Below are 23,748 nucleotides of genomic sequence, written 5' to 3'. Positions count from 1 at the left end.
TTTGAGGGTGGTGAAGTCAGCCCTCACAGGGATCCAGGAGAAAGGTTTATGGGTTTGAAAATATACAAGCATGTTTTTAAAATCACATGTCTATCATTCTTTTCAAGTTCCCTAAAAACAAATAAAATAAAATCCTTTTGTTTTAAAAGTTCAGAGATGACTGGGTTGATGAAAATGGGTGGTTATTTTTTAATTGGAAAAGTAGTACACGCACAGTACTCCCCCTCTCCCGCTTTACCCTCAGAGTAAGCCTCCCCCAAAGCAATTCCCTGTAACCAATTTCTTACTTATCCTTCCACACAGATTTTATTCACATGTTGGCACCCATCTCCTCCTCCTCCCATGTGAGACCCAGATATAAGCATACAATACCCACTGTTCTACACCTTGTTTTATTTAATTTTTTTACTTAATACATCTTGGTGATAGCTCCAGATTGGCACAACTGGACCCATGTCATTCTCTTTAATGCTATGGTGTACCGGTTCACAAGTCAAATCTGTTCTGTTGCCTCTCTTTGTAAATATAATCTTAACTGGATCACAGCCACGTTCATTTGTCCACATATTGTCTACGGTTGCTTGCAAGCTACAAAGGCAAAGCTGAGCAGCTCTGACAGATTTATATGGTCCAAAAAGACTAAAATATTTACTATCTTGCCCTTTACAAAAAAGTTTGCCAACCCCTGGTGTATGCCATTGTATGAATGTCCATATGTAATCTGTTCCCTGTTGATGAACATTCAAGTGGAAAATGGGTATCCTTAAGAATAAAATTAAACTGTAAACGTTGAGAGGCACTAAGGATGAGGATGAAAGAGCAGGAACTAGCTGGAGGAAGCTGGCATGAAGAAGCAGGCGTAAAGAGGGAACTGCAGGGCAAGCTACAGCCTCCCAAAGTGTTACTTCCTTTTTTTAGAGGAAGTAAGAGGCAAACTGTACGTCTTTTGATAAAAGGAAATTCCCCTTTGCTGTATCAAAGCTACTCCCTGTGTTTGTGTTTTTCTAAGTTAGGCAAGGCTGCCTGAAGCATACTCTGACCAAATTAGGAAGCAAGCAGGCTGATGTCTCTAAGCTGGTCACCACATGGCCAGGACGCCCAGGCATGCATACACAGAGTGATGGATGGGGAAGGAGAGACTCAATCCAAGAAAGAAATGCTATTTGCTTGAGAAATTAGCCTTATGAAAAATTACACTTAATAAGAATTAGTAATTGTTCTTGAAGATGAAATTCACTTCCTGCTTCTGACAAAAAAACCAGGGCTTCCAAGGTTCTACAAGGGAAGAATGTGTGAGGAGCACAGTGGAGATGAATTCTTTGGGGTATTTTTCTGTTTACTCCAAGGGCAGTGAAGATCTTGCGAAGTACCAAGGAAAAACATACCAATTAGCGCTCTGACAGATTAATAAGATATTCAGTTTTACACTACTAAGAAATAAAGAACTTAGAAAGGTCATACTAAAAAAGAATTGTATAAATTTCTATTTGAAGACTGACTACTCAACTGCTTTATCTGCTGGAAGGATAACGTTTTAAACTAGTCTTACACTTTCCAACAAGGTTGAGGTATGCGATACTGAATCAATCATTCACACTGAGCTTGTTTCTGCCATCTCTACTCAGTGATATTCTTTTTCAGGAATGACTTCTGAGTTAACTTTTGATTCTGAGCCAATGAGCTCAGAATCTACTCCGACCACCAGCACTATCTGGGTAATAAAATTGAACCTTGAAAATCCTTGCTTTCCTCCCAAATTTCCAGATCAGCAAGATTCTTGGACATGATTTTTATTCCCTTAGGAATGTGCTCAGTTCAGTTCCAGTATTCGCTTTGAAATCAGACATGCAGTTAGAGTTAAGGTAAGTTTAAATGACAAAGCAAATCTCAGTTCTTCTTCTTCTTTTTTTTTGCGGTACGCGAGCCTCTCACTGTTGTGGCCTCTCCCGTTGCGGAGCACAGGCTCCAGATGTGCAGGCTCAGCAGCCATGGCTCACGGGCCCAGTCGCTCCGTGGCATGTGGGATCTTCCCAGACCAGGGCACGAACCCGTGTCCCCTGCATTGGCAGGCAGACTCTCAACCACTGCGCCACCAGGGAAGCCCGCAGTTCTTCTTTATAGGAAAATCTTCAAGGGAGCCAGGCAAAAAGATGTGGGCACTGCTCTTGGCTCAATCTGAGAACCTGCTCTCTCCAGCGCAGCAGCTGCTCCCCACAGAGAAGGCAGAGGCCCAGAGCAGCAATCTGCACGGGTGGCCATGGACTGGCGTGGGGCTCCTGTTGAAACAGCGTTTTCTGTGCTGTAGCTCAATTTGTGTTGAGTTGGTATCCTGGTTCCTTTGCCAGGCTGCATGGGGCAGGAAATTCGCAGCCCCTCTCTCCAAAGTGCTCTATATGTTGTCAAAATTGCTAAGTGTTTGCTTTCTACCTATTCCTTTATTGACTTTGCGCATTTATTTACAATCACCTAAAGGACCCACGGATTTTACAGGTAACACTATAAAGAACAGCTATTTTTTGAAACCCTGGTTGAACCCATCAATTAAGAACTGTATTTCTATTAGTCAAGACTTCTGTGACTCACCTTTAACTGAGTCAAACTGTACACTAATGGACCACTGAGGACATACACAGGTTAGAGAGCTATCCCTGAACCCGAAGTTCATATATAACCAAAAGACGAAAGTGTGATAGTTTCCTCAAGCTGCGTGAACCTGGCACTTAACCCCTTTCTTCGTCTGCACAGTGAAGATGTATGGGCTGTACGAGTCCCCTCTACTCCCTTTATAAATCCAGCACCTACAAGTACAAATGGAGAGAACCAAATGCCAGTAACATAGAACCATCTGGGCAGGCTCAGTGCAGTTCCCCCTAACAAGGTTTGAACTACACACTTGTGTCCCACTAGACGAGCGTGAGCTGTCGATGGTACCCAGGTAGATGGGAGGCCTTCCTTGCCCTGCTTTCTCCAACTGAGGCTGCTGCTCGGCAGCCTGGCCGAAGCAGCGATGTGGGCTCGGCGAACGTGCCGCTGTACCTACTGCGATGCGTCCCTCTCCCCAGCTTGTCTTCTGCTTTCTTACTGCAGTGCAGAAGGCACCACGGCTCTACACAAGCTCTGTTGCCCTTTTATGGTAGAAAAATGAATTGCCTGCCCAGCAGTGGAGCGGAGAGAGATGACAGAACGGAAAGTTGTCATTTGTTGTGGTTTTGGCAGCAAGAGAGTGTTCTCCCCTCAGCCACCCTTGGATGGACAGTGCACGCCAGGCATTCAGAGAGGGAAAAGCAAAAGCCCAGCCAAACTGTTCCCCGATGCATTCTTCCTTTGCCTGGGCGGCAAAGGGATGTGTTTATTTATGAACAGTATCAAGCCTCATTCTTGTGAAAATGTACCTTTTAAAAAACAAGCCATAAAAAGGCTGTTTGTTCTCTGCTGAAAGATTTAAGCAGAGGTGTCCCAGAAAACATGGTTCCAATCAGATCGCATCCAAGGAACAGACTTCACTTCCTTGCGTAATGAGGATGTAGGACTGGAGCTGGGCAGGGAGGTGACCTCACTCTGAAGGAGGGGCTGTGGCTTTTACTGCAGCCCAGCGCAACCTTGGTCCCTGCCTCCCATATGGCTCAGAGGGACAGGAGAGTAGCCACAAACCCCAGATAAATGCAACTCCTGGGAAAACACACCAATATCCAAGTCCCTGTGGTAATAAACAGCAGTTGGTACCACAAGGCCTTAAACGGTTTGCACTTCTGTCAGGAGGCCCACAGAAAAAAAGCAGGCCTCCCAGCAGCTGGGAAAGCATGCTGTTAAAAGGAAAATTTAGCAAATCTCTGTATGCACATCGGAGTTAGGGAAATTAAGCCATCTGAGTGAGAAATTAAGCTTAATCCAACATGCTTTCAGCTGGAAAACAAGCCTTTTAAAATGTGTGGGGAAAAAACTTTGATGGTTACGTGGTTTCTTCCATGTTTAAAAAGCACCCAAGGACTAAAAAAGCCAAACATACTGGTACGGAACTGTACCCAAGCAGCAGCTATTAAAGGATGTGCCCAGTGTCTCATTTTTGGGCTCCCTCCACACTACACTCCCTACACCCACAGGGGCTGTGCTCCGGGACAGCCCCGCAGGAGGAAGGAGCCTCCTGGACACCCGTGCCCAGGCTGTGTCCACCACTGGCCCTGGGCTGGCGCCTCCACCATCGCTCCTGATGGCTGCTGCCCCTCCGCTGCAGCCCCCCATCAGCCCTCAGAAGACTGTGTTTCTTCAGGACAATCCAACCCCATCAAGGCCTTCTGGAGAAGGAAAAAAATCACAGCAAGTACCTGAGGCACTACATAAACGGGCTTTGGGACCGGAGGGTTTGTTAACCGAGGACCACAGGAGCACTGTGTGATCCTAGGTCTTGCGGCACCAGACCCGTTACGATAACTAAACTGACAAGACTTCCCAGCTCCCCTAACATTCTGTATCTCATTTCTCCCCAACTCCCATTCCTCTTTCCTGGCTCTACAAGGTCCACCCTCCTTGCACTTTGATCACATTGTCCCAACATCAGGCCTGCAAATAGCTCCCTGGAGTGTCCAGAATTAGATCCACTGTCTTTACTCTGCTTTGCAAAGCCTTCTTCAATCTGGGCTCTATTTATCTTCCTAGTGCCATTTTCTCCTGCTCTGTCACACTTGTCTACTGGCTGACCACTCATGCAGTTTTGCTCGTGTCAGAGTACCAGTCCCCCATCACCACCCGTTAAGTCCCAGTCAGGCCAAGACCCTGCTCTTTCAGGGAGTATTTCCTGACCGCTCTTCTGACTCCCTAGAGCAGTCACCATCACCATCTCACTATTTAACTGTCTTCACAGGAGTTGGCCTCCCCTGCCAAGAACTTAGGTTATGGCTGTGGCTGCCCCTTTTGCATTTCTTCAGGCACGGGAGCGCTCAGTAAGTATCTGAATGACCAGATTCCAACCAAGCAGTGATGTCCCGCCTGTCTTGGCACAAGTCTAGGCTGAAGGAGCGGCTCACAAACATGTTCAGAGAAGAAGGAAGTAACATCGGGGAGGATAAGGGGCAAGACCCTCGTCGGCTGCTTCTGCATGATGGCTGGACAAAGCTTTTTAGGAAGGACTGAGTCCAGAGCTCTAGAGAGGGAAGGACTTGCACAGCAGGCACAGCCATAGAATGAAGGGTTTAGGGGCAAGGGTGCCACCTGGAGAAAAGATCCAAGCCAGGAGAAATAAAGTTAGGTCAGAGTGGGCGCTGGCCTTGGGGGAGAAAAGAAGGGTTTTAAGGGAGGCAAGAGGGCCTTGGAAGAAAGAGGGCTGTGGTCACAGGACAGGGAGCTACAGAGATTTTTAGCAGCAAAATGTGACAGAAGAGGGGAGGGGAAGGCAAAAGGACAAGCCGCTGTCAAAGACAAGAGAAGAAAAAAATTGCGATCTGTTTCACTCTCTTTGGGCTAGAATCTGGATCAGCTTCTAGGGAGCTTTTGAAACTTAAAATGCTTTCCATATATATGCTTCTGATGGGAAATAAAACTGAAAAGTGCTTTTATGAGGCTTTAGGGATTTGATCTGAGAAATTCTCTTAGCCTACTTCTCTTTGAAAACCAAATGCCAATGCCAGTTTGAAAGCCCTCAGTATTCTAGAAATCAGAGACTCTGAACTGGAAGGACACTCGAAAGGTCATCTGGTCTCCCTCCCGGCCTCGAGGCTAGACTGCATGTTGCCAGTCGTCCTAGAGGAAGGAGAATCTGTGGGGGGCTGTACGTGAGCCTCTGCGCAGGGCCCCAGGCTCCTGGAACCTGTTTCACTGGTTACATTATAGTCTAGTGATCCATCTTGGATTCCTGATGGGCAGCTGAAGTCTGTTTTCTCAGGGAAGTTGGAAAACATCAGGTCACCACCACTTGTATGGAAGAATCTTGTACCAATAGAGAAACTACACACATGCAGCCTTCCCTTCTCCAGGATGACTAGCCCTTTAATCTTCTCAGAAATAGCTGCTGACATTTTCCTGTTATGTTACAGATTTTCTTCATCTCTTAAAACAGTGACTACACCATGAAATAGAATATTCGAGTGAAGGGTCTCGCCAGTTTCCAAGAGTGAGGTGCCCTCAAAGTAGTAAAGCGAAGTAGGTCAGAGCACAGACACAGAGAAGTCACACACATCTAGATTTCTGTTTTTTAAATTAACTTATTATGAAAAAATTTAAATATATGCAAAAGTAGGTAATATAATGAACCTCATGTACCTGTCACTCATGTTTAATAATTATCAGATCAGAGCCAATCCTGGCTTCTCTAAACCCTACCTGCTCTCCCGTCCTCCCTCTTCCAGTATAATTTCGAAGCAAATCCCAGACTACACATCATTTCATTTGCAAGCATTTCAGTTTGTATCTCCAAAAGACAAGGACTCTTAAAAAACCAACGATCATACCAAAATCACACCTAAAAACACACAATGATAAGTAAGAAAACCTTGGATTTGATTCAGGGTTGTCACCCTGATGTTGTCACCTGCTAGCTGCGTGACTTTCAGTGGACAAGGAGTAGAAAGCCCCTAAAAGCCGGCAAGAGCGCTGCTGGCAGGTACTGTGACTTCCGCCGGGTGTAACTATGATGCTAAACTCCCACCTCAAGGAACTCTGACTAGATTGGCTCTGACTTTCTGGCAGAGCAGCACACTAGCTTTTGGTCGTGCTCCTCAAGCCAACCTCAGCGGACTGCACTTGGTTTCTCAGCACTGCTCTGAGTTACCAAGGTGATTCTGAGTCCATCTTCTCAAGAGACATTAGCATGTAATGCAGACGCAGAGCACAAAAGCTGCCATTTGGCTTCAAGTGAGACAGCAAGGCTGACTCCTTAACCTGTTATACTGGAGATGAAGGGCAGTGGGTGCTGTAGGTCTGGGTGGTCGGTCCCACTTGGAGCGGTACACTGGCCACAGATACACACACTCGTTTCTAACTGTGGCCTGGGAGAAGGTCATGTGGCCTTTGGGAACCACAGAGATGACAGAGGCCCTTCTCATTCTCTGTTTGACTCAGGGAGGACACTGGGGAGTAAAAGACCATTTACATTTCTCAGCTACCACACAGCAATCGCAAAATGACCTCGAATTCAACAGTAAACACAAGAAATTCCATCCAGTGGCAGCTTTAGCCTAGGCTTCACTCTGATTTTGCCTGAACATTCCTCTCTGCTACCGCTTCCCTTGCCTGCATTCCTCCTCCCTGACACAGACACCCAGGGGGATACAGGGTGTTTTTGAGCTTGTGTTATTACCATAGCAACAATTTTTCTTCTACCTGGAAGGCTGGAAGCCCTGCAGTGCTCTGTGCTGAGAATGCAAAGAGGGGACACTATTGCTTTGCTCTCCAACATACATGCACCACACACAGACACACACACATGCACGCACACACAACACACACTCCTTCCTCAAGAATATCACGATGAGGATCGCTAAAACAAATTAAGATGCTGACACCTAGTAACACAATTAGTGAAAGACAAAAAGGAGGCAAATGGCTCTATAAAAATATATTCTGTAGATTATCAATTCTTGAGGGATTTTTAATGTGAGATTTCTAAAGATTTTGAATCAAAATGCATCTCTCCTTTGATGAGGCCACAGGCACAGGAAAATGCATTATTTTAGCAAAACGTCTAAAGGCACTCAACAATATGTGGTTTCCAGAAAGAGAGGCACTCAAAGCTTCTGATCCCCGTATGGTTTGTGAACAGGGTTAGGCCGCTATGAGTCTGATAAGCAATGGCTAATGGTGGCCATAAAAACCATGAAAAAGGGTCAGAGTTCCTATTTTAACTAAGTGCCCATACAAACCTATTAATCCACAGACTCTTTTTCTTCAAGCACCACAGACAGTATATCTTAGTAGAGACCAAAACAACAGAAGACAGACAAGGAGGTGTGTCCATTTGCTAAGAGGACAGCAAAAGGTGGGCAGCCCCAACCCCCAGGGCTGCCTGCTGCACTGCACATGCGGGTGACGGTCAAGACTCCAAGGTCAGCACCCTGCTAGGAAGACAATTACCAACGAATCATGGAGACGAACCAACACTTTTAAAAATATTCCCTTTGTGACTAATTCTGAGTTCTCCAGCAAAATGTACTATCAGTTTTGTTTCTAGGTCCTTCCTACACTCATCTCTTTGAATATCATTCCCTGAGATGCCAATCCTTCTGGATAGGGGTTAAAAAAAAATCAAGGAGAAACCTGAAAGGAGGGGACACAGCAGTGGTGCAGACCAAGCAACTGAGAGCAAACCCACGAGCAGCCTGCTTTAAGACACAGCTCTCCCCAGGGCAGAACAGGGTTCTCTCTCAACTTGAACACTGTGGGCTGAAATGAGAGTGGTTATTTCTGACAGAACATATTGGTCAGCAAAAAATTTAGCTTCAAAAATCTATCCCCTTTCCATTGTGGCATGCTAGTAAGAAATGAAATTTTCTGAGTACATGATTTGAAAATTTAAGGTAAGTGAGGAGTCCTCTTTTGGTCCCCTGATGGGACTTCACATCTGCCCACTTTAGGGGAACTCTGTGCTCTTGTGGTAAAAGATTTTACAAACCTGGGAGAGGTTCCTCCTTTCTAGGAATTCCTGTCCTCACCTGAGCCTGCACTGCACCTGTACACACTGTCGGCATCAGTCTCTGCCTTCCTTGTACGGACAGCGGCTGTTTACTGAGGAAGTGCTGGGCAGTGGGGTAAGCACTTCAGCTACATCACGGCATTTAACGCCCCCCGCCCAACCCCCCTGGTGTAGATTTACTGAGATAAAACTGACAAGCCATTTACTTTTCACAAAGGCTCCAGGACATAGGTGTAATTGTTCTCCTTTTATAGATAAAGAAAATGTGGCTCAGGGAGATGACGTTTTTACCCTAGGTCACAAAGCCAAGAAGAGGAAGAGCTGGAATTAAAACATGAGCAGGTTTAACAACAAAATCCCTGTCTTATCCACTATGCCAGACTGTCTCCTTAGCTGCATCATAAGCAACAGCATGGATTTCTTTGATATTTACAGCCTCATGGCACCCAGCACAGGGCTGGACCCAGAGCAGTGCATCCATGAATATTTCTCATGTAACTGTATTCAAGAAGAACTCTCAAAACAGAGAACTTACTAATAAAGCCCAGCAAAAAAAGTACTTGTCCCAAGCAATGCTGCTGGAGAAAGGCAAAGCCTCTTCATTCTACAGAGAACAGGAAGTTCTGTGATTTGTCTCCTAGAAGGTGGCAACATTTTAACCCTTTAAAGCAGCTTCATTAAGAAGCACCAGAATGTTCTCTGGGGGCAAGACAGAGCAATTCCCATTTCCTGAGGGTGAGGGAAGTCGGCGAAAACCCGAGGCCCGGGCTGCTGCTCTGCCCTCAGGCCCCAAGTCCATACTGACAGCTGTGTCTGGACCACCTTGGCTCTGAAATGCACTCCACCATCTGCTGAAAAGTCAGCAGTCAACCTCTGAGAGCTTCAAGGGGAGAAATCTGAGGGGCTGTGCCAGCCTCCAAGAGGAAGCAGGCATAGCGGCACTGCTTGTGCCCGCTTACCAGTCCCCTAAGCTAGGAGATATCATGGGTTCAGTTCCAGACCGTGGCAAAAAAGCAAATATGCTGTAAAGGGAGTCACATGAATTTTTTGATTTCTCAGTGCATATAAAAGTTACGCTGACAGGGCTTCCCTGGTGGTGCAGTGGTTGAAAGTCTGCCTGCCGATGCAGGGGACACGGGTTCGTGCCCCGGTCCGGGAAGATCCCACATGCCGCGGAGCGGCTGGGCCCGTGAGCCATGGCCGCTGAGCCTGCGCATCCGGAGCCTGTGCTCCTCAACGGGAGAGGCCACAACGGTGAGAGGCTCACGTACCACACACACACACACACAAAAAAAGTTATGCTGACACTATACTGTACAATGTACTATTAAGTGTACAACGGCATTATGTCTACAAAATGCATATAACCTTAATTACAACTTTTTTTTTTTTTTTTTTGCAGTACGCGGGCCTCTCACCGTTGTGGCCTCTCTCGCTGCAGAGCAGAGGCTCCGGACGAACAGGCTCAGCGGCCATGGCTCACGGGCCCAGCAGCTCCGTGGCATGTGGGATCCTCCCGGACCGGGGCACGAACCCATGTCCCCTGCATCAGCAGGCGGACTCTCAACCACTGCGCCACCAGGGAAGCCCCTTAATTAAAAACTGCTTTATTGGTGAAGAATGCTAACCATCACTTGAGCCTTCAGCGAGTCATCATCTTTTTGCAATAGTAACATCAAAGATCACTGATCACCATAACAAATAATAATGAAACCGTTTGAAACACTGCAAGAATTACCAAAATGTGCCACAGAGACACAAAGTGAGCAAATGCTGTTGGAAAAACAGCAACAACAGACTTGCTCAATGCAGGGTAGACATAAACCTTCCATTTGTAAAAAAAAAAAAAAAAAAAGATGCAGTATCTGTGAAGTGCAATAAAATGAGGTATGCCTGTACAAAAATAAAAACTATTTCTGTACAGTTGAGGGGAAGCAAAAATAAATGTTTTATTCATACTGGCATTTCAGTTTAATGCATGCATATTTTTACCTTTCCCTATTTTGGGTGGATATCTATCTCCCTTTTAAGTAACGACTGCAAACAACAGCAGAGATGGTATTTATTTGACTTTTATTAGGGAAGGCAGGGTGGGAAGAGGTAAGCAATATTTGCCTTTCTTTGCTTTTATTCTTCTTGGAAACACACAAACACACACCCCTAACTGGAAGACCTAGCTTCTCAAACACAATGTTTGATGGTTAGATGTCAAGTAAGGAAGTGTGTGTAGTTATCAACCAAAATCTTTCAAGGATTGAGAAGCCTATGATGAACAGACTTACTACGCTGTTTACTATGGAGAATTTTAAAAAGTGGAAAAAAATATTAAGACAAAAACAGAGTTAAATCCTGAAACCTCGCTGCTACAGTGCCAGCTCTACTCAGTGCTTGTTGGGAGGACGGCTCACAGAGATGGCCTTTCGGATCCACTCTGGACTGTTTGGGGGCGGTAGGGAGGCCCCCCTTTGGGTTCTCAGCTCCACCATTTTACCTCAGTGTCCACTTCATAGGGTGGCCATGGGGACCTCCAGGAGCCTAAGGTCCTGCAAGGCACCCTTCCTGACACACCTGCACACCACTGCAGCCTGAGGTCTTAAGCTGTTCAGCCAGAGCCCTCGGGCTCGGAAAGGAGTGACTCACCTTGAGAGAAGCAGGGGCAGCTGAAATGCCTGAGAAGGAATTCCCACACCACCCCACTTCTTTTCTGGACTTGCATTATGCAGCATGGACTTCCACGCCAGTAAAGGAGCCCTCATTTGGGGACTTAAAAATCCTTTTGTTACCCAGACATTTGGTTCTTCTCAACGTTACTTCCTGAATAAAGGTCCTTCCTGATAATGAAAACAAGAGGCTCAAGCTTCATTCATATCTAGATAAATGTAAAGGCCTGTGCTCAGCACACGAGTCAGCTGACTGGCTGGGCCTCAAATTATAGTGCTGCTAATAAGTGCCAACCGTCCACTGTCACAGCTGGAGCTGCCCTGGCACTGACAGCTGGTCTAGGCTCATTTACATTCTCTTCACGCAGCCACTGAGCTACTTTAGGCGGCTGCAGATGCCTGTTTTTAGCAACAAACTGGTTCACTGCAGATGTGAATTTTGGTTATATTTTACTGCTGCAGAGTCAATAACACTGAATGCTACCAAGGATAGGATGGTGCCTGGGAAGCATAAAAAAGATGAGTAGAGAAGAAAGCTGGCAGGTGGGAAAGATACATAAAAACAAATATAAGTGACACTGGGAAAAGATGAGCGGTTACACAGTCACTTCACGTTCTCCACTAAAAGACACCAAACTAGGCATTCTTCACAGCTACTGTGATTACAGTCTTACCACCCGATGGTCTCCCTAACAGCACTTGCTTCGTGAGTATTCTTAAAGCTCCGCCTTGTGGTCCTGGTTACCCTTCGGGAAAGCTCTACTTACATATCTCTGAGTTTATGGAGCAAAGTTATGGTTCTAGACAGTAAGAAAGAGACCCAACAGGGAAGCTTCTGACCCTAAAAGATATTCCAGAAGTATCACTTTCAAATCTCTTTTTAATCTAACACCCTGCAGTCCCACAGCAAACCCATCCAATCCACTCCTAAAAGCAGCACATTGAAAGCAAACTGATGAATCCTTTATCAGAGAGCACACAGGACGCCGAGAGGGCCTTGACAAAGGCATTTCATCATATCAATGTAACAAAGACTCTCCCCCCATTTCATCAAAGATACAGTGTCTTACTAACTCTTCAGGGATTTCAGGGGAATGATTCCAGGCATTCAAGCCCGTCTCCAGATAATGCATTAATATAAATGCCTCATCTCAGAGTGACAAGTTCCCGGAAACGTAACTGGAGTTTAGATTACTGGCAGTGACACGGCAATAAGGAAGCAGAAGTCCTTAGTCTCACAAGGGCCCAAATTAGCTTGTGGCTCATTTCTTGAAGATGAGGAATCCTCAAGGATTAACAGTTGGTTTAGCCATGTAGCTGAAGAGAAAGAATGTCATAAGGAGAATGTGTACAAGTGAAAAAGGTAAAAGCATATGTCCTAAAAACAATGACTCTTTGATGTTAAACTCTGAATGCAAAGAGTGGTTTGCTTTGGTACTAAACCTAAAAGAATTCTGTCAATTCTGCTTACAGGACAGTGTTTTGCAGACACACATGCTTTTGAAATGCCCAAGAGAAAACCTTTCTTCATGGAGTGTTAGTGCCACCTTGTGGCGAATCTTTCCATAGCTCCTAATAAGGATCAAACGTTTTACTTTTAAGTTCTCCCTTCTTTTCAAAGGACAGCTGGGAACTTCTCAGTAACCGTTAACCGGCTGTCACTGCCTCAGGTCCCATGAGACAGTTTTCCCTTTATTTCTCACAGTGGGCCAAACACTGCAGATCTTACCCTAATGGTAGAAAGCAAGTCTAGAACATGAATGCTATTGTCCGCAAGTGAGGGTCAGGTTCTGAAGCACACTGTGATCTATAACACTTCATGATGCATTCCCTTCACTGTAAAACACTACTAAGGGACATAAAAAAATGTGAATCACTGGAAAGACTTATTTTGAACTTTGATAGCAGGACTCAACATTTTAAAGGTAATACTTTCCTTATAAACTCACCTATAAATTTGATGAGACTCTAATGCAAATGCTGCCAGCATCCTTAGGTGCCAGCATTCTCTAACTCCTGTGACCTAACTCCTAGAGGGCCTCACCCCAACCCCCAACCCCCCTGAGTTCCCTGCATTCTGCCCTCTGCCTTCCCCCAGGACTCCCGCCTTTCAATGCTTCTTATTCCTGACTCCAAAATCTTTCTGCAACCCATCTCTCTCCTGCATTCCTAACCCTAGTCATGTCCCAAATAATCACTGAGCACCTGATATGTGCCAGGCACTGGGGAAAAGTACGCTTACTGAATACGAACACCTCCACCCTCAAAACTCAACATCTGCAAAACAGAGTTGATCTTCTCTCCTGGAACCTTTTTCTCTTCTATTTCCAATTTTGTGTGAATAGCATCATCACCCACTTAGTGGCTCAAACCAGAAAAGTGAGTCATCTGGGCTTCTCCCCACCCCCACAGTCAAAAATCTCTTTCTAATCCTATCTCCCTACTATCTTTCCTTTTCTCCACCCCTATTGTCACTTGTGGTTCTCATGATCTGTACCAGTCAGAATGTGCTCGGTTATGCTGTTGGAACAAACTCAAATTTCAGTAGCTCAAAACAAACTTACTTCTACATGTCTATCTTGGCAGAAGGAAAAGAGACAGTGAACCATATGCTCTCTATCTTTTTTAAATTGTGGTAAGAAACACATAACACGAAATCTACCCTATTAATGCCTTTTAAGTGTACAGTTCAGTACTGTTACCTATGTGTGCACTGATGTGCAGCAGAGCTCTAGAACTTCTGCATCCTGTGTGACTGAAATTCTACACCCATTGCACAGCAACTCCCCAGTTCTGCTCCCCTGGCAACCACAATTCTACTTTCCGCTTCTATGACTGACTACTTCAGATATGCCTTGTCAGTGGAATCATACTGCATTTGCCTTTTTGTGACTGGCTTATCTCACTTAGTATAATGTCCTCAAGGTTCATCCATGTCGTAGAATCTCCTTCTTTTTAAATACTGAATAATATTCCATTATATGGATGGACCATATTTTCTTTATCTACTGGATATTTAGGCTGTTTCCATATCTTGATTATAAATAATAATGCAATGAACATGGTAGCAGAAATACTTCTTCAAGATCCTATCTTCAATTCCTTTGGATAAAAATCCAGAAGTGGGATTGCTAGATTGTATAGTAGTTTTATTTTAAATTTTTTGAGGACACTTCATACCGTTCTCAATAGCAGCTGTACCATTTTATGTTCCCACCAACATCCTGTAATGGTTTCAATTTCTCCATATCCTTGCTGACACTTGTTATTTTTTGCTTTTTTTTTTTTGATAGTGGTCACCCTAATAGACATGAGGTGATACCTCACTGTGGTTTTGATTTGCATTTCCCTGATGATTAGTTAAATAGAGCGCCTTTTCATATACTTGTTAGCCATTTGTATGTCTTCTTCACAGAAATGCTTAGTCAGGACCTTTGCCCATATTTGTTTTTTGTGTTGTTGCTGTTTGTTACTGAGTTGTAGAAATTCCTTATATATTATGGATATTAATGCCTTATCAGATAAGTAGGTTGCAAATACTTTCTCCCATTCCAAAGGGCTGCCTTTTCACTCTGTTGATTGTTTCCTTTGCTGCCCAGAAGCTTTTTAGTTTGATGCATTCCTATTTGTCTATTTTTGTTTTTGTTGTCTGTGCTTTTAGTGTCAGATTCAGGAAATTACTGCCAAGACTAATGTTAGGAAAAATTCCCCCTATGTTTTCTTTTAGGAATTTTATAAGTTTCAGGTCATTTGTTTAAGTCTTTAATCCATTTTGAGTTGATTTTTGTACATGGTATAAGATAATGTCTAATTTCATTTTTTTTACATGTGGTTATCCAGTTTTCCCAGCAACACTTGTTGAAGAGACTATCCTACTGTGTAGTCCTGGCACCCTTGGCTATATATGCATGGATTTATTTCTGGGCTCTCTATTCTGTTTCACTGGTCTCTATGCCTGTCTTTATGCCAGTAACATACTGTTTGGATCACTGTGGCTTTGCAACATGCTTTGAAGTGTGGAAGTGTGAGGTCCCCAGCTTTGTTCTTCCTCAAGGTTGTTCTGGCTACTGGGGTTCCACATGAATTTTAGGATTGTTTTTTCTGTTTCTATAAAAAATGCCATTGGGATTTTTATAGTGAATGTACTGAATCTGTAGATGGCTTTGGATAGTATGACATTTTAATAACCAATCCATGCACATGGATGTCTTTCCACATACTTGTATCTCCTTTAATTTCCTTCAACAGTGTTTTGCGGTTTTCAGTGCATAAGTCTTTCACCTCCTTGGTTAAGTTTATTCCTAAGTACTTTATTCTTTTTGATTCTATTATAAATGGAACTGTTTTCTTAATTTCCTTTTTGGATTGTTTGTTGTTAACATATAAAAACTCAACTGATTTCTGTATGTTGATTTTGTATCCAGCAACCTTGCTGAATTTGTTAGTTCTAACAGGTTTTTTTAAAAAAAAAAATAACTTATTTAATTTATTTATTTTTGGCTGCGTTGGGTCTTCATTGTCGCGCAGGGCTTTTTCTAGCTGCGGTGAGCAGAGGCTACTCTTCGTTGCAGTGCATGGGCTTCTCACTGCAGTGGCTTCTCCTGTTGCGGAGCATGGGCTCTAGGAGTGCGGGCTTCAGTAGTTCTGGCTCGTGGGCTCTAGAGCACAGGCTCAGCAGTTGTGGCGCATGGGCTTAGCTGCTCCACGATTATGTGGGATCTTCCTGGACCAGGGATCGAACCCGTGACCCCTACACTGGCAGGAGGATTCTTAGCCACCGTGCCACCAGGGAAGTCCCTTTTCCGATTTGAATGCCTTTTATTTCTTTTACTCGCTTATTGCTCCAGCTAGGACTTCCAGTACTAATGTTGAACAGAAGTGGCAAAAGTGATCCTTGACTTTTTCCTGATCTTAGTGGAGAAGTTTTAGTTTTTCACCAATGGCTGTAGGCTTTTCATACATGGCCTTTACTATGCTGAGGTAATTTCCTTCTACTCCTAGTTTGTTGAGTGTTTTTTATTATGAAAGGGTGTTGAATTTTGTCAAATGATTTTTCTGCATCAACTGAGATGATATAATTATCCTTCCGTTAATGTGGTCTATCACACTGATTGATTTTTGTAGAACCATCCTTCATTCCAGGGATAAATCCCATTTGGTCATGGTGTATAATCCTTTTAATGTGCTGTTGAATTTGGTTTGCTAGCATTTTGTTTAGGAGTTTTGCATCTACATTTGTCAGGAACGTTGGCCTGTAGTTCTCCTGTGGTATCTCTGTCTGGCATTGGTAGTAGGGTGATGCTGGCCTTATAAAATGTATACTTGAAAGGAATGTATATTCTGCTCCTGTTGGGTGGAATGTTTTGTATATCTGTTACGTCCATTTGGTTTATAGTGTTGCTCAAGTCCTTTGTTTCCTTACTGATTTTTTTTTTTTTTTTAAAGAAGATGTTGGGGGTAGGAGTTTATTAATTAATTAATTTATTTTTGCTGTGTTGTGTCTTTGTTTCTGCGCGAGGGCTTTCTCTAGTTGTGGCAAGCGGGGTCCACTCTTCATCACGGTGCGCGGGCCTCTCACTATGGCGGCCTCTGTTGTTGCAGAGCACAGGCTCCAGATGCGCAGGCTCAGTAGTTGTGCCTCATGGGCCTGGATGCTCCAACGCCATGTGGGATCCTCCCAGATCAGGGCTTGAACCCATGTCCCCTGCCTTAGCTGGCAGATTCTCAACCACTGCACCACCAGGGAAGCCCCCTTACTGATTCTTTGTCTGCTTGTTCTATCTATGATTGAAAAATGGAGTAATGAAATCTACAACTATTAGTGAACTGCCTATTTCTCCCTTCAGATATGTCAGTGTTTGTTTCTTATGTTTGGGTGCTCTGACGATGGATACATATATATTTATCCCTGTTATATCTTCCTGGTTAATTGATCCTTTCACCATTATATAATGTCCTTCTCTCTTATGACAGTTCTGCCTTACAGACTATTTTGTATGACATAAGAATGGCCACCCTGGCTCTCTTTCGGTTATCATTTGCATGAAATATTTTTTTCCATGCTTTTGTTTCCAATGTGTGCCATTAAATTTCTTTTTTAAAATACAATTTAATTAATTAATTAATTTTTGGCTGTGTTGGGTCCTTGCTCGTGGGTGGGCCCTCCCCAGCTGCGTAAGTGGGGGCCTCTCCCCATCACGGTGCATGTGCCTCTCACCGCAGTGGGCTCTCTGCTGCGGAGCATGGGGTCCAGGTGAGTGGGCCCCAGCAGCCGTGGCACATGGGCTCAGCAGCCATGGCTTGCGGGTTCCACAGCGCAAGCTCAGCAGCCATGGCGCACAGGCCCAGCTGCTCTGCGGCATGTGGGGTCTTCCTGGATGAGGGATTGAACCCACGTCACCTGCACTGGCTGGCGGACCCTCAACCACTGTGCCACCAGGTAAGTCCGCCATTAAATTTCAAGTGAGTCTTTGGTAGACAGTATATAGCTGGATTAAAAAATAAAAAATCCAGGGCTTCCCTGGTGGCGCAGTGGTTAGGAATCCGCCTGCCAGTGCAGGCGACACAGGTTTGAGCCCTGGTCCAGGAAGATCTCACACGCCACGGAGCAACTAAGCCCGTGTGCCACAACTACTGAAGCCCGTGTGCCTAGAGCCCGTGCTCCGCAACGAGAAGCCACCACAATGAGAAGCCAGCACACCACAATGAAGAGCAGCCCCCGCTCGCTGCAACTAGAGAAACCCAGTACGCAGCAATGAAGACCCAACGCAGCCAAAAAAAAAATCCACATAGTCACTCTGTGTCTTTTGGTTGGAAATTTTAATCCATTTACATTTCAAGTTATTAATGACAGGGAAGAACTTACTACTGTAATTTTGTTGTTCTATGTCTTGTTGCTTTTTGGTCTCTTTTCCTCTTTTGCTGTCTTCCTTTGTGTTTCACTGAATTTCTCGTAGTGACATGCTTTGATTCCTTTCTTTCTTCTGTGTGTATTTATAATAATCTATTTTCAGCTGATAACAACTGTGATCACATACAAAAACTCTACTCTTACTTCCCTTCCATTTCATGCTGTTAATGTTACAAATTATGTCTTTTTATATTGTGTATCCATAAACATATTTTATATATTTTCCATACTTTTGTCTTTTAAGTTCTATACCAGAGTTAAAAGTGATTATATACACACATGTTACAGTATTCTGTTTGTCTACATATCCACCTTTACCAGTGAGCTTTATACTTTCATGTGCTTTTGTGTTTCTATCTAGCATCCTTTCATTTCAACTCAAATGACTTCCTTTAGCATTTCTTGTAGGGCAGGCCTAGTGGTGAGGAACCCCCTAAGCTTTTGTTTATCTGGGAAGGTCTTAATTCCTCCCTCACTTAGTTATGCCAGATACAGTAGTCTTGATGGGCAGGGTTTCTTCTTTTACTTTTTTACCACTATGAATATATCATCTTACTCTCTTCTGTCCTGTAAGGTTTCTGCTGAGATATGCTCTGAGAATCTTTTTTTTAAATAAATTTATTTATTTTATTTATTATATTTTGGCTGCATTGGGTCTGCGCGCGGGCTTTCTCTAGTTGCGGCGAGCGGGGGCTACTCTTTGTTGCAGTACGTGGGCTTCTGTTGCTGCGGAGCACGGGCTCTAGGCACGCGGGCTTGCAGGTTCTAGAGCGCAGGCTTAGTAGCTGTGGTGCATGGGCTTAGTTGCTCCGCGGCATGTGGGATCTTCCCGGATCAGGGCTCGAACCCATGTCCCCTGCGTTGGCAGGCAGGTTCTTAACCATTGCGCCACCAGGGAAGCCCTCCTCTGAGAATCTTATGGGAGACTCACTGTATATGACAAGTTGCTTTTCCCTTGCTGTTTAAAAAATTCTCCTTGTCTCTGACTTTTGACCATTTGATTATAAAATGTCTGGGTCCATCCTAATTGAGCATCTTATGATGATTATTTGGATTCTTTGTCAGGTAATTCACATACCTCAATCTCTTTAGGGACAGTTTCTGAATATTTATTTTGTTCCTTTGGTTAGACCATGGTTCTTCTTGTGCCTTGTTACTTTGTCAGGATCTGTACATTTGAAAAACAGCCATCTCTCCCAGTCTTTAGACTGGCCCTGTACGGGGAAAAGCCTTTACCAATCAGTCGGGCTATAAATTATGGAGGACTCTCAAACCTCTCCTGTGGATGCACCTTCTCTGGACCTATGTGTGTAAATTCCCAATTGAGAGAGGTTTTGCTGGCTTTTTTTTTTCAGGAGCTTGTTATCTCTTGCTCGCTCTGGTGTTCATCTACAGTACTGCAGGTTCTCTGGAGGGGCTATAAGATGCCCAGCTCTTTTTTGTTCTCAGTAGACCTCAGGCATCTAGAGTATGGTGGGTCTCATCAGTGCTCTGAGTTGGACAAGAGAGAAACCAGTCCCTTGAAGAGCTCCCCCCTCCCCCTCAAAAGCTAGAACATTGGGTGTATGTCCCACTCTTCCTTTCTCCTGGAGGGAAAAGCCACAGAGACATAATGGCCTCTGTCTGCTATACTGTGGGTCCTTTGTAGCAGCAGTAAGCGTCTCAGCTCTTTTTTCCTCAGAAGCTTCCAGGCCTCTTGAGTATGCAGGGTCCTGTCAGTGCTGAGTCAAGTGAGACAGAAACCAGCCCCTTGGGCAGCACCCCAAAAAGCTGGGACACTGGACGCACACTCCAACTCTTCCCCTCCCTAACCAGAAGCTGGGAATTGGGGGTTTTCTCCTGCTCCTTCTACACTAAGCCAAGGAAAGGGGCAAAGGTGAGGGAGCGTATGCTAGTCCAAACCACTGCCTTTGTTTTTGAGGATCTGAAACCTGGTGCTCCCTCCTGTCGGTGCTTAGATTGAGGAAAGACATAAGCCAGCCCCTTGGGTAAGCCCTCTGAGAAGTCTGAATGTTAGATGTATGTTCTAGTCTGCTCTTTGCCTCCCCAAGGAGAAGCAAGGAGTTAGGTGTTTCCTCCCATGTGTGCTATGTGTGCTGGGGGACAGGCTCTGGGGAGTGAGCTCCACTAATTTTCCTACAGGCCTCAATGCAGCTAACTGCCCTGTATGGAGTGCAGGAGCCTTGTAACTGGTTTCTAGATTTCTCACAAAGGAAACTGGTCCATGTATTGTTGAATCAGTGTTTCTGTGGGGGAAGGAGAATTTGGGGCTACTTATTCCACCACCTTGCTGACATCACCCCTAAGCATTTATTTTACCACTGTTTTTCCAAGTGACCTCTCACCCATTTCATTGGCCAAAAGAAGCTACACGGCCCCCTCCAAGTTCAGCAGGGCAAGTATATTCCTCCCACAGAGAGGAAGCAGAATATCTGGGTTTTCTGCCTAGCATCTTAAGAGCCTCTAGGAGGCTTTTACTGATATCCCAGGCTGGATATCCTCAAAATACTCACGGGATGCTGTTTCAGACTCATAAGTACCCTGATACATTCCTGTAACTGTCTCTGGCATTCCAAATCATATGTGAGCACTTTCATTGGCAAGGTCTAATTTGGAATCATACCAGGAAATATAATTCCTAGCTCAAACTAGCAATTCCTGGAGACTCCAGAGGCGGGTGACAGTGCTGTGCATCCCTCACCTTGATTACTCAACAGCCAAACAGATCTCCCTGCTTTTTCACTCCCCCATCCTCCTGCCTCAGAATGGTGCTGAAGGCCTGCATGGCTCTGGCCCCTCCCAGCTCGTAAGCCTTTCTCTTCACACTCCCAGTACGTCAGTGTCCAGGATACTACTGCTCCTTGGACCTACAACATTCCACATCTTCACTTTCACTTTACTCCCACCCTTTTCTTCCCTTGGCTACCTCCCTTGCTCTCTGTATCTTAGTTCAGGCACTGCCTTCCCAGGCATTCTAGAGCTGAACACACTGGAAGCACACAGGACAGTCAGTGAGTCTGCTTTCTTAGTTCCAAGATTCCAGAGACTACTGAAACATTTGTTATAGCAACAGCCTGGGGTGGGGACAAATTACTAATGGATACATCAATTGTAAGAAAATATCCAGATTTTACACAGAAATGTTAATGTTGAAAACAAAATGAGTAAGGTTTTAGTCTATCAGTGTAGTTTCTTCTTCCTTTTCCAATATCTACTTTCATTTCTTCACTCCCCAAAAGGTGGAGATATTATAATATTCAACTCTGATCATTCTATTTTAGGAAAATGGCTTAAAACATACTTGTCTATGTGGATGCCAATATTATATTCCTTAAAAACTCTTAAGTGGCTTATAAATGGTTGACAAATTTCAAGACATTCTTAGTTCATGGCATAGGAGTCTAAAGGGAAGAAAGATTTTCAGCAGCAAGGCGACTAGACAGCTTTGGTCTCACCTGACACAATCAGTCCTTATGTGAACAGCTGAGTGAATCATCTACCGCATGTGACAGAAATGCCACCATGACACCCAATTCTTTAATCAAAGAAATACCACTTGGACTTTTCAAGTGGCAGGAAGTGTGTGCACGCTCATGTGCACACACAGAAAAGAAGTATTTGAGCATAAGAGGGTGGTGAAAGAGCAAGCAAGAAAAATACTGGCACAGTGGAATAAACACAGAACCCTTCACATTTTACATTGCAGTATCTGCCCTTTAGGCAGATGGCATAAAACAGGGATCCAGAGCTATGTGATTAAAATTCTGTAAGTGGCCCCCATCTCTGCAACAAAGTCAGCCGCCATTCACAAAGAACCAATCTTCACTTGCTTTCATGAAAAGGAGAGCACTCAAATCCTCCTCAGGGGTCAGCATGCAGACACCCAGCACATATCTGTGCCACAAAGGCAGTCCATAATACAAATACGAATCTAGAAAAAATATTTGCCTCCCTACCTTTCGGCAGCGAGGATTGGGACAACTGAACCTCTTCACATCACTGTCCAACAGAGCAGGAAAGCTGCAGGAGGGGCACCTAGAATCAAAACAGCAGAAGGAATATTATTCAGAATATTAAAGCCTGATTTGTTCCATGTGATTATTCATACTGAGATGGAGTTTTCAGCTGGACAGCCACACCTCCTTTCGCTCCTTAACTTTTCATTAAAACATGGACTGAGGCTCTGCTTTGTGCTGGCTCTCACCAGGAAATGCAGGTGCCATTCTGGGTTCTGCCTCAGTGCGAACCACTCAATATTTAACATACCTCTCTGAGAACTCCTTACACATGTTATCTTTCCTCTAACCAACGCACAAGGACTGTACCTATAAGCCAGATGATTAAGAGGTGCCAAGGAATGTAGGTAAAAATACAAACTGCAAATTTTTCTATGAATACAATTATTCTCTTTTTTTAAAAGCAAGAAATGCCAGAAAACCTGGAGATAGAGCTCTGTTACAGAATTTTCATCACCAATGAAAGGGCCCAGGCAGTCTACCTAACAGGGAATGAGTTGACAAGTGACACTCTGACTCTGAGGACCCACCTGACGAGCTCATCAGCGTAGGCTGCAGCAACTTCTTCTTCTGCTTTTCGCTCATAGTATTTATACAGGATGGTCTGGGGAAGCACCTTCTCCAGTTCACTGGTTGGGAATGAACATGTGCAGCTGCCTTCCATGCAGCTGAGCTCTGACTAGAATGATACGGTCAGGAGGCAAAGGGAAAAAAAAAATTTAACCAAGTTTTCAGAGAAACAAAAAAACCTCAGTGGTTAAATGCATCTTTCAATGGGAAGCAAATAAATCGTGGTTTGGAACACAGACTCTGAGATGGTAAAGGTCCCCTCTTCTCTGAGAAACCACACTCAGAACAAGAAAACCATGAAACAAAAACACAAAGTCCATCTTTGATTCTACCAGAGGACGTCTATCAGCCTAAACCACAATATATGAAGATGGGAAGTAGATGAGGAAAGATAAATCACTTAGCAGATTAGAGGAGGAAAGTCACAGCTCAGTGTCTGAAAAGCAGATACTCATGATAAGCAAGTTGATTCCCTCTACACTCTGTGGAAAGGCTGGAGTTCCGAACCTCTTGGAAGGCAGAGATGAGTGGTAGGAGGGAAGGGGATTGTCAAAATGCTATTGCACACTTAACAGGCTACAGTATAGTGTAAACATAACTTTTCCATGCACTGGGAAATCAAAGAGTTGTGTGACTCTTTTTATTGTGATATTTGTTTTACTGCAGTGGCCTGGAACCGAACTTACAGTATCTTTAAACTATGCCTATATTCTGCTAATCACAACTACTCTGCTCAATAACTGCTACTCAGGGGACTTCCCTGGTGGCACAATGGTTACGAATCCGCCTGCCAATGCAGGGAACACGGGTTTGAGCCCTGGTCTGGGAAGATCCCACATGCCGTGGAACAACTAAGCCCGTGTGCCACAACTACTGAGCCAGTGCACTAGAGCCTGTGAGCCACAACTACTGAGCCCGCGTGCCACAACTACTGAAGCCCGCACGCCTACAGCCCGTGCTCTGCAACAAGAG

The 23,748-nt window shown here is 44.5% G+C and overlaps 1 protein-coding gene across 14 annotated transcripts in view; it reads right to left on the bottom strand.

Moving 5' to 3' along the window:
• The window catches only part of RNF216 (ring finger protein 216), a 171,209-nt gene that overhangs the window by 75,535 nt on the left and 71,926 nt on the right, over positions 1-23,748 (bottom strand). For 13 of the 14 annotated variants that reach the window (XR_004482820.2, XR_007472026.1, XR_004482821.2 and 10 more), the window contains 2 exons: positions 22,737-22,885; positions 22,147-22,225 (listed from right to left, as the gene is read on the bottom strand). The exons of the other annotated variant lie outside the window; for it this stretch is intronic. Coding sequence is in view for 7 of the 13 variants with exons in the window: in XM_004268951.4 (XP_004268999.1) it covers positions 22,147-22,225; positions 22,737-22,885 (228 nt within the window). In the remaining 6 variants the exon portion in view is untranslated. The remainder of the gene's footprint in view (positions 1-22,146; positions 22,226-22,736; positions 22,886-23,748) is intronic. 14 annotated transcript variants of the gene reach the window in all.

The sequence above is a fragment of the Orcinus orca genome, chromosome 16, assembly GCF_937001465.1.
Source record: "Orcinus orca chromosome 16, mOrcOrc1.1, whole genome shotgun sequence".
Classification (NCBI taxonomy): domain Eukaryota; kingdom Metazoa; phylum Chordata; class Mammalia; order Artiodactyla; family Delphinidae; genus Orcinus; species Orcinus orca.
Note: the sequence above shows the minus strand (reverse complement) of the source record. Positions and strands in the feature narration are given on the sequence as shown.